We start from the raw sequence: 11,866 nt of genomic DNA on the forward strand, positions 1-11,866 counted from the left end.
AACATTTTATGTGCACATCTCATTTAAGCCTCACAACCCTGATGAGAGGTGGTATTCCCATTGTGTAGCTAAGGAAACAGACTCATCAAAGTTCAGCCTGTTTGTGGTTACCAGCTGTAATAGAGTCCACATACACTGGGTGATTCTGCAAGTTTACACTCTCTCACTGTGCCTGAAATGAAATGACTTGGAAACACCCCATTTTAATCACACTGGTCAGTAAAAATTTGGGGGCTGCTTTGGCAGATAATCATATAATACAAGTTTTATCTTCCAAGAGTCTCAACTTATTGTTCTGCTGTCTATCAACCCCCACCCAACACCATTCCATTTTGCTTTGGCTACTTCTGCTTCTCAGGGAGACTTCCAGGATCTGACACAACCTCCTGGTTTCCTAAATCTTACGACTGGCCAGGGCCTGAAATAATGAACTCTCCAACGCCACGAAATCTGTTTTGTAGTTTTTTTATGTTAAGTCTTAACGCTTAATTTATTCAGTGCATTTCATGTCCCTAATTATCAGCTTTCTGAGCCTGCGACCTTGGACGACTATCATTTTTAGTACATTTCTGTTTTTTATTTTGACTGTGAGAATCTTTAGTGTCTACAGTTACCTGTGTTGCTCCTTTCAATTTTCCCTGTACAAAAATTATGTCTTTTAAGCTATATTTCCCCAAGTAGAGATGAGGGACTGCTCTGGAAGAAAGATATGGCTTCTTTGAACAACACTCAGTTTTAAAAGGAAAGTGAAGATGTATGACAATGGTTTCCCACTCTTCTTCTGACCCCAAACATCAACCTTTTCTGAAATAAGGCAATGTATGTTGATTAGACCCAAAGGTCTTAAATGATATACACCATGGGGTGAAGATCAGCTTTAAAATAAACACCTCCATGTGAAAAAAATAAAGCAGAGCATTATTTTCCCTTTAGGGACCTAAGATACAGCAGGTATAAATTTACCCTGTGTAAGTTTTATAAAACCTGCCACTTCCAACTTGACTAAAAGATTAACTTTATTTGGTGAAATGTGTTTCTAGTCGCTGGCAGGTGCTGCTCTGATTTGCCAACTCTTGTTAATTTGAATCTGCAGAGGTACCTTTGATCAGTCTCCGAGCCGCACAGGTTTCCCTACTTGGCTCTGAAAACATCAAAAGAACTGTAAAGTAGACTCTAATCTCTGCCTTCCTTTTTCTACGTCTGCCGACTGGGTTCACACAGAAGCATGTTTTCCTTGAAAGGCATTCTCCACAATTGTACTGGGTGTCACAATGTTAAACCTGCATACATGTGTGGGGGAGGGGTATTTCTCTTTGTAACTCAAATCTCTGCAAATGGAGAATCTGGGCTCTTAGGCTCACTTGCAGTGACATTTGTGTGGGTCTGTAAATTAATACCTGCTAGCCTGATGCTGGAAGTAACTGGAATAAGTAGTTCAGTTTAGGGGAACTCTTATCAGTAAAGCAGCTACTAAGTGCAACATATCCTGCCCATGACGATGTCACTCAGCCTGTTGGCAATGTTAATTGGAACTCGGGCAATGGATTGGGAATTCTGAGTTATAAACATAGGCAAATGTTCCTTACCAAGACACATTTATATTCAAGGGTTGTCAGTCAGATAACACCTAGTCTTTTTAAAATTTGTCTTTCATTCTTTTTACACTCAATTACAAGTCATTACTTGTCCTTGGGCTTTATTTCCCTTTCAAGGCCCATACAATTTTGGCCTCCAGGATTTTATGCCACTGTATTTGGATTTCTAAATTTGCCTTATTTTTTACAATGCCTTGGGAGGTATTTTAGAACAACTGAGGCATAGGTGAAAGAGAACTGGATTTGTGCACCCTCAAGCAAGTTATTTGGCATCTGTAAGCTTGGGTTTCTTCATCTGTAAATTTGGTAAAAACAAGTTTGTTGAGAGGATTTAATGAGATAACAGTGGAAACTTTAAAAAGTTTAGAGCAAAGCAAATGTGTGTTGTTGCATCTCAGACAGAGGGTCCTACCTCTATCTACCTAGTATTACCTGGGCCAGGTTCAGAGTTCTGCTTCCACCTGGCAGGTGAATGTTCCTAATTCAGTTTCAGCCTTTGATCTTGTCCTGCCAGGCCCTAGCCCTGCCTGTTCTTCCCACCTCCAGCTGGCCTTTCTCCAGTTTCTTACAATTCCCTTCCCCCATCCTTAATGCTATCTCTGCTTCCTTCTTTCCTAGGATGTTATACAAGAAAGTGGTGTGAGGGCTTCAGTAATGGGTTGTAGGCTGGGGAGAGTGGTGGCCCTTATGCCAAAGACTAGGTAACCATCATCTCTCTGAAACTTAGCTGTTTGAATTTTTACTATTGGCTAATCATTCCTGCTAAGTTCACAATAACACCAGTTCTTAGTTACTGAAGGGCTGAGTATCCAGAACCTCTCTGATTTGCTTTCTCCTCCTCTCTCTGGACTCACTTCAGTGGAATACTCTGAAGAGATCTCCTTTTGCCTTTTGTGATTCCGCCCCCTCTGCTGTTCTTGTAAAAGATGCTAAATTCATTATGACTGTGGAATAGAAATAGAGGTATATTTGTTCAATTTTTCTTGGAGGTAGAAGGACTTTTAGGGATCACTTTGATCAGATGAGAAAACTGAGTTCATCTTTTAACCTTTTCAAGTTACTTTATCTCTCCAAGCCTCAGTTTCCTCATCTCTTTGTTTTATACTCCCGGGAATATTTATAATACATCACAGTCAGTCTTTTACTAGGAATAATGACTGGTTTACTAGAATCTCATTTGTGTATCGTTGGAGTTTTTGCCTCATTCCCTAATTAGTCAAGGAAAAATTCACCTCCTTGAACTGTCTTCTTCACTTTTTGCTCTCCTTTTTTCTTTCTTTAGCCCCTTTTTAATTCATTCACCAATTTATTATAAAGGGTGTTATTGTAAAGAATACAGATAAACAGCCAGATGAAGAGGTAACAGAGTGAGATCCAGGAAAGTCTTGAGTGCAGGAGTTTCTGTCCCCGTGGAAGCGGTGTGTGCCACCCTGCCTGCATGTGGATGCGTTCACCAAGCTGGGAGCTTCTTGCCTTTTGGGATACTGATATACAGCTGAAGCTGCCACCTGACGTAGAAGGAAGAGCACTGAGCTTAGCTTCAGAGGAACTAAGTATATACTAGGCCAGCATAACACAACCTTCCCTAAACTGGTTTTCTTACCAGTATAGCAAAAGGTTGGATTAGATGATCTCTTCCGCCTCTGAAAGCTTTAACTTTCTAAGGACATAGAAATAATACATATAGATCTAATAACAGTGTAGGTTACTTGAAATCAATAAAAGTTTCATAGGGTGGCCAGATGGCTCAGTTGGTTAAAGCGTGAGATCTCAACAACAAGGGTGCCAGTTCAATTCCCACATGGGATGGTGGGCTGCGCCCCCTGCAACTAAGGTTGAAAACTGCGACTGGACTTGGAGCTGAGCTGTGCCTTCCACAACTAGATTGAAGGACAATGACTTGACTTGGAGTTGCTGGACCCTGGAGAAACACACTGTTCCCCAATATTCCCCACCCCCTAAAAAAACTTTAAAAAATGTTTCATAAATAACGTTTCATAAATACTGATCATCAGTATTCTCCAAATGATGAAAGTCAGTTTTCTCAAAATGATGAAATGACTCCTTTCTTTGGGCAAAACTGTCAAAAGGGTGATTGTAAACTGTAGGGATGACTCTTCTGTCCAGGGAAGAGAATCGTCTATGTTAATATTAAGTTGGAGAGTCTAAGTCATGGGAATTTTGAAGAGGATGCAGCTGCAGAGAGCAGAATATGAGGGCAGGGGCATAGAATGTGGTGGTGCCATTGAGGAGGTGCCAGAAGCAGTGCACCCTGGGCTGGTGGCTGGAGAGTGCCAGACCAGCCCTGCCAAGACCAGGTGTAATGTTCTTAAGTGGAGACAGAAGATGGGAGGATCTCAAAGACCTTGAGGATATTTTGAGAACACACAGAGCTCCAGAGAAAACTGTAGTTGATTAAGAAAATGACTGTAATAGTAACTTAAGGAGAAGTCAGAGGGGCATTTGGGAACCAGATAGGAAAGAAACTTATGACTCCAAAGAATAAAAATGCATAGCCTTACCAGTGTCACCCCAATAAATTTAATAAACACGCACGTAGTCACACACATATCCACACACACACGTAGCCTCTAAAGTCAGGATGTAGTATGCAGTGCTTTTAAAACTGAGCTATGCCTTCAGAGAAGCTGGGCAACTGTATGCTTTAAAATTAAGGATGTTTGAAGAATAGTGTCTTACTTGAAAGAGAGAGCTGCAGTTATGCAAAGCAGATAACTTTTGTGCATGGAGAACATTTATTTTGTGTCCCATTAGTAAAAGGGGGAGAGGGCAGGATGGGCAGTGGGAGGTGGTGGAACAGGAAGAAAGGAATAGAGCCCTGGGAAGACTTTGAATAGAACCCAGGTCCTATCCTCTGGCTGTGTACCAGAATCTCCTGTCAGGAAGCTTTCAAATACAGGTGTGTAGGCTCCACCCAGGGCCCAGTGCAAAATACATATATGGGGTCCCTTTGAGAAACAGGGAAAAAGTACCCTTAAAGGTACTAAAATGTAAAACTTTTTTCTTCTTGTTGAGTTGTTATGGTGTTTTCTATTTGCTATTTAATGTTGTTTTAAGGAAAGAAAAACTACAATTTTGAATTATTAGCATGAAATGAATTTTTACTGTTCATCTTTATATTGTGCAATGCCAGTTTTAAATGAAATACAAGAGCATTTAACTCATATGTGGAATCATCCAAATTACACAATTTCTATTTCATAGCTTATACATGCATATATATTTTTTGTTATAACTAGAACAGTGGAAAGATTGCATAAAAGCAACTCAACTGTTGTTTATTTGTTTTTTTCACTTCTTAATATGTTCACATCCCATCCATATTCCCTACCTTCAGCTTACTGAGTAAAGAAGGAACTATGGGTTACCTCTTCTTTCCCTTTCCTTTTATGTCATCATTTTTAGCCTAAGTGAAAGTAACAAGAGCAAGAAAGAATATGATAGAGTTCCCTGTTTGTTCATGTTTCTTAGAATGTCATTGCTTTCTTTCTGGTTCTAATGGAAAGCATGGCTTCTTGGGGCTGTCAACATCTCCACTTACTTAGTTGTAAATCTAACACTTTACCTGGAATCTACTTTTGAGTCTCGCTGATTTTTCCCTATCTCCAGTGGGGATCTCCAGTGGGTCACTGGGATCTTGTATTCATGGGGCATGGAGACTGCTATATGAAAATGAGGCAGCAAGGAATAGCTACGGACACATGTGATGTCTGTGGCCTCAGCTCATGCATATCCACTATTGTCCTGTTGGACTTCATTTACAAAACATAAATTCAAAAATACACTTATTAAGAATTTTAAGATAGTGATAGCAGAGCGTTAAACCAAGCGCAAGTCCCTCTGAGCATGAAACCCTGTGCAACTGCATATCGTATGTCTATGAACAACCCTGGCTGCATGTCAGTATTTTCCAGCCCAGAGTTTACTGCTAACTACTACTCTATCCAGAACTATATGGAGGGCCCCTGAAATGAAGGCAAAGTTAGGGGAAAGTGAGGAAAAGCCAGGCCCCATCAGTGTTGCTAAAGATCTGCGTGAAGAGGTTGAAAGGAAAAGGAACTCTGGGCAGCCAGCCCTTTCTTTCCCTTTTCTTCTATGTCATCATCGTCAGAGTAAGTTGAAGCATTCACCACGACTAAGCTGCAGGCCAGCACTAGAGATACTCTGAACAGCCGTTAACATTTTATAATTCTGAGAGTTGAGACCAACAAGTGTGGCTCTGTGGAAGAATATATCATTCCTCCCAACCTGATTTTTGCCTTCAGTCCTTGGAAGCCAAAGGACCATGACAAAAGCCAGACCTATCAGACCCCAAATAGGAAACCCTGGTCTAGGGGGGTCTAGTAGTCCATTATCATTTACAATAAAATCTAGCTGGATCAGTCCTAAGCCTCATATACAGGGAAGGCTGGTGATGAACACTCAATCTATTCCTGCAATCAAAGTTACTATGTACTTTACCCTATATTCAGACCCAAACCTAGATTAAGTGGTATCCAAACTAGTTTTTCCACAACCTTTTCTGGAAATGGAAATTTAAGATAAGAGAGTAGTTCATAAAAGTATTACTGTCAGGAGAAGATCTCCTGAGTCTGTTAACATGGTTGATAATTTGCTTTAATGGAGCAAGAACTATCAAAATGCTTTCTTAGTGCAGTATTTCCCAATACTTTCTTATCATGGCAGACGTAGAAAGCAGTCACATATGTACAGCACAAATGACAGCTGAAGGCTGGAGAGCCTGCCTGGGAATTCCAGTTGTCCCACCCAGCCTGGAACTCCAAGGACTGCTGAGTTCTCAGTGTACGTTAACCCCGTCACTCCATGGGCCCAGGCACATTGCATGGGAAGCTCTGCAAGGGCAGCCACTTGGTTCCTCCACAATGGTCATTTCCCCTTTATTCCTTTCCAACAGTACATATTTTTCATTTGGGGAACCGAATAATGTAGGGAAAAGTGACACTACTCCTGGCTCACAGAGGTGAGCACAGGACTTTGGCTAAGCCACCTGGCCTTGGTGACTAGTTCTGGTGTGGCACTCTGCCTATCCATTCAGAGTGAAACACATGCCTAGAATACTGGGACAAAACTGATCCCTTCTCCTCTGGACACTGTGTGTGTGGATATGAGTCCACTGCTTGTCCACTGAACCACCAGGACAGAAGCCAAGCTGGAGAAGCCAACGTTTGGAAGAGGGCAGGACAAATGAAAGGAATCCAGGAGCCCTGATTCTATCAAAAACCTCTAGATAATTCCAGACCTGAGGGTTACATGGTTTTTAAACTTGGAACTTATAGAAACTAATACAATTATTTTATTGTTTAAACCAGATCTAGTTATCTTTCCTCTTAATTGTGACTGTCTGCATCCTAACAGGCACCAGTTCTCATACTCATCTAATACTAATGCATCTACAGCGAGTACTTACAGTTTTTCAGTAGCAGTATGGAAACATCTACCCCAATTTTTCATTCATACAGAATTGTTCAGCACATCCATTTGAAAGATGTTTGGCCAGAGTTAGACCCACTGTCTCTGACCATGAGGTGCTGTAAAACAAACCGGGCCATACAGAAAACCCACCTGGGACACTGGCCAGTTGGTGAGGCTCATGAACCAACTGAGTTAAAACTGCTGTGCCATGACATACCATAGCCCTAGGAGATGTATAGGTGGCTTACCACTAAGGATTCCAGAAGCACCCAGGTGCTTCTAAAAGTGGAATGACTCTACGTTTACAGACCGAAGACCAGTCTCTAACTGCTGACTCTGCAATTTCCTTGCTTCATGACTTTGAGCCTAATTTCTTCATCTAGAAAATGGAAATAACATATACCGTATCTGCCTCACAGAGATTTTGTAAGGATAAATGAGGTAATGGATGCTGGTGTGCTTCATAAACCATAAACATTGAACAAATGTAGTGGATTATTGGTAGAAATTTTTAAAGACCTGATAGGCATTCACCAGGTGAGTGTCAACTACCTCACAATTATTTTACTTTTTTAATTGTGGTAAAATATATACAACATAAAATTTACCATCTTAACTATTTTTTTTTTTTTATTGTGACGTGACTGTAGCAGTCTTTTATTTGAAACTCAATAAGGAACCAACTGCGTTCCAAAACAGCTAAATATGCAGGTCCAAAAAAGGAAGGTATTTTTAACTGCCACACTCACTCCGAAGCCCATCCATCTCCTTCAGCATCCCAAAGATTAAGCACATGTTCTGCTTAGCTATGTAATAAAGTGGCAAACACGCTGCACCACTGACATCACAGGACAGTTGCCTATAAAACTAGACTTCTGACGCTGGGCCCCAGCTTCACTTTCACAGGTCGTCATCCTCATCCGGGAGAGCAGTTGTCTGAGCAACCTCTAGATCATGCTCGTACTGTGCTGCCAAGGAGGGATCCATGACAACCTCTGGTGGGGCAAGGGCAGGCATGGCAACAAACTCCAAGTTAGGGTCTCCGATGAGTTTTCGAGCAAGCCAGAGGAAGGGCTTTTCAAAGTTGTAATTACTTTTGGCAGAGATGTCATAGTACTGAAGATTCTTCTTTCGGTGGAAGACAATTGATTTTGCCTTCACTTTCCTGTCCTTAATATCCACTTTGTTGCCACACAGCACGATGGGGATGTTTTCACATACTCGTACCAGATCTCTATGCCAGTTAGGCACATTCTTGTAAGTAACTCTCGAAGTTACATCAAACATTATAATGGCACACTGGGCTTGGATGTAGTAGCCGTCCCGCAGGCCGCCGAACTTCTCCTGGCCGGCCGTGTCCCACACGTTGAACTTGATGGGCCCTCTGTTGGTGTGGAACACGAGGGGGTGGACCTCCACGCCCAAGGTGGCGACATACTTCTTCTCGAACTCCCCGGTCAGGTGGCGCTTCACGAACGTGGTTTTGCCGGTCCCTCCGTCACCGACCAGCACGAGCTTGAACTGCACCTGGGGCTCTCCCTGCGCGGCCATGGCGGGGTCGCTTCCAGAAACGTCTCCGGGCCCGTCTGCATCTTAACTATTTTTAAGTGTACAGTTCAATGGCATTAAGTACTTTCATATTGCTGTGGAAATATCATCACCATTCATCTCCAGACCTCAGACCTCATCATGCAAAACTGATACTTTATTCAGTAAGCAGTAACTTCCCTCCCCCTAGCCCCTGGCAACCACCATTCTACTTTCTGTCTCTATGAGTTTGACTACGTTAGGTCTCTCACATAAGGGAAATCATACGATATTTGCCCTTTTGTGACTGGTTTATTTCACTTAGCATAATGTCTTCAAGGTTCATCCCTGTTGTAGCATGTGTCAGAATCTCCTTCCTTTTTAAGGCTGAATAGTCTTCCGTTATAGGTATATACCATATTTCAAAAATTCATTTATCTGTCCATGAACACTTGGGTTGCTTCCACCTTTTGGCTATTTTGAATAATGCATTTATAGACATAGGTGTACAAATATCTCTTTAAGACCTTGTGTGGGAACAGAGCCAGGACTGCAGTTTCCAGGCTCTTGGCCTCATGTGGAAAGGTGCTGGCTTAGGTAGTAAATGGCCATCAACTGTGGTTGGATGGCCATCAGCTGTGGCTAGTTGGCTGTCAGCTGTAACCAGTGAGCCACTGGCCACTAATATAACTGCTGTGGCTAAGTTAGCAGCAAATGGGGGCTAGTAGGGGCAGATTGTGGATTGCAGAGAGGCGGATACTGCCAGCAAGAATATAGTGCTATGACTCCCCTATCTATGGCTCTGTGGGTGTTCCTTTTTGACCTCACCATGTCCTGCATTCTTATGTGCGGAGCGGGACTAGAGATCCCTCCTGTCACACTGCGTGACATTATATTGTTTTCGTTCTATTGTGTATAAACACAGAATAAAAATTACTGGATCATATGGTAATGCTATTTTCAATTTTTTCAGGATCTACCATTTCTATAGTGGCTGTACCATTTTACATTCCCATCTGCAATGCAGTAGTGTTCCAATTTCTCCACATCCTTGTCAACACTTGTTAGTGTCTGTTTTGGGTTTTTTTTTTGTTTCGTTTTGTTTTGTTTTGTTTTGTCTCTTAAGATACTCTTTTTTAAAAATTTATTGGGGTGACAATTGTTAGTAAAGTTACATAGATTTCAGGTGTACAATTCTGTATTACATCATCTATAAATCCCATTGTGTGTTCACCACCCAGAGTCAGTTTTCCTTCCATTACCATATATTGGATCCCCCTTACCCTCATCTACCACCCCCCACTCCCCTTACCCTCTGGTAACCACTAAACTATTGTCTGTGTCTATGAGTTTTTGTTTCTCATTTGTTTGTCTTGTTCTTTTGTTGTTTTTGGTTTATAAACCACATATCAGTGAAATCATATGGTTCTCTGCTTTTTCTGTCTGACTTATTTCTCTTAGCATCATACTCTCAAGATCCATCCATTTTGTCACAAATGTTCCTATATCATCTTTTCTTACTGCCGAATAGTATTCCATTGTGTATATATACCACAACTTCTTTATCCATTCATCTATCGAAGGACATTTTGGTTGTTTCCATGTCTTGGCCACCGTAAACAAAGCTGCAATGAACATTGGAGCACACGTGTCTTTATGTATAAATGATTTCAAATTCTTTGGGTAGATACCCAGGAGAGGGATTGCTGGGTCATATGGTAATTCTATTCGTAATTTTTTGAAGAACCTCCACACTGCCTTCCATAACGGCTGCACCAGTCTGCATTCCCACCAACAGTGTATGAGGGTTCCTTTTTCTCCACAGCCTCTCCAACACTTGTTACTATTTGTCTTGTTGATGATAGCCATTCTGACTGGGGTGAGGTGATATCTCATTGTGGTTTTTATTTGCATTTCTCTGATGATTAGTGATGTTGAGCATATTTTCATATGTCTTTTTGCCATTTGTATGTCCTCTTTGGAGAAATGGCTCTTCAGGTCCTCTGCCCATTTTTCAATTGGTTTTTTTTTTTGTTTTGTTTTTGTTTTGGTTTTGTAGTAACCATTCTAATGGATGTTAGGTGGTATCTCATTGTGTTTTGACTTGCATTTCCCTTATAACTAGTGATGATGAGCATCTTTTCATATGCTTAGTGGTCATTTGTATATTTTGTTTGAAGAAATGTCTATTTAAGACCTTTGCTTATTTTTAAATCAGTTTTTTTTATCACTGTTAAGTTTTAGAACTCCTTTATATATTCTGAATATTAACCTTTTATCAGATATATGATTTACAAATATTTTTCCTATCATGACATTTTTTTGTTTGTAATTTGTATTTAACTCATTTTCCACAAAGAACTGCGGTCTTTTCTGCAAGGCAGTAATTTATAATCTATGATAAAGTGAGCCTATAGTTTCAGTATGTTTATAATACATCTGTCTTAGTCAGCTCAGGTTGCCATAACAAAATAGCATCGAGTGAGTAGTTTAAATAAAAATTCATTTCTTGCAGTCTAGAGGCTGGGAAGTCCAAAATCACAGACAGTGCTAGCAAGGTCGGGTTCTGGTGAGAGCTCTCTTCCTGAGCAGCAGATTCGACCCTTCTTGTTATGCCCTCACATGGGAGATAGATAGATAGATAGATAGATAGATAGATAGATGATAGATAGATAGATAGATAGATAGATAGATAGATAGATAGATAGATAGATACCGTGGTCTCTGGTGTGTCTTCTTATAAGGACACGAATCCTATCAGGAGGGCCCTACCCTCACGACTTCATCTAATCCTAATAACATCCCAAAGGCTCCATCTCCAAATACCATCACACTGGGGATAAGGCTTCAACATACACATTCTGGGGAGACACAGTTCAGTCCTTAGCACTATCTAGGAGTACCCAAGATGGTCTTCAAAAAAAAAAAAGATACTAATTAAAACAAATGTGAGATACCATTGCACACCTATTAGAATGGGCAAAATCTGGAACACTAACACCAAGTGTTGGCAAAGATGTGAAACAACGGAATGTTCAGTCGTGCCTAGTAGGACTGCAAAATGGACGTCCACTTTGATAGATAGTTGGGCAGTTTCTTACAAAACTAAATATACTCTTACCATATGATCCATCAATCGTGCTACCTAGTATTGAACCAAAGGAGTTGAAAACTTATGTTCACACAAAACCTGGTGTTTATATCATGTGGGTGTTTATATCAGCTTTATTTATAATTTCCCAAAGTTGAAAGCACCCATGATGTGTTTCAGTAGGTGAATGGATAAATAA

General features: G+C 40.9%; 1 protein-coding gene across 1 annotated transcript; it reads right to left on the reverse strand.

Moving 5' to 3' along the window:
* Window positions 1-7,687: 7,687 nt before the first annotated feature.
* Window positions 7,688-8,632, reverse strand: LOC308509668 (GTP-binding nuclear protein Ran-like). The gene has a single exon (XM_081077987.1). The coding sequence runs from the start codon at window positions 8,598-8,600 to the stop codon at window positions 7,950-7,952; it is 651 nt and encodes a 216-aa protein (XP_080934113.1). The 5' UTR covers window positions 8,601-8,632; the 3' UTR covers window positions 7,688-7,949.
* Between the last annotated feature and the right edge of the window lie 3,234 nt (window positions 8,633-11,866).

Source organism: Rhinolophus hipposideros (assembly GCF_964194185.1).
Source record: "Rhinolophus hipposideros genome assembly, chromosome: 17".
Classification (NCBI taxonomy): domain Eukaryota; kingdom Metazoa; phylum Chordata; class Mammalia; order Chiroptera; family Rhinolophidae; genus Rhinolophus; species Rhinolophus hipposideros.

Excerpts from the sequence above, each read along its gene's own strand:
- LOC308509668 (XM_081077987.1), bottom strand. The coding sequence starts at position 8,600 with ATGGCCGCGCAGGGAGAGCCCCAGGTGCAGTTCAAGCTCGTGCTGGTC.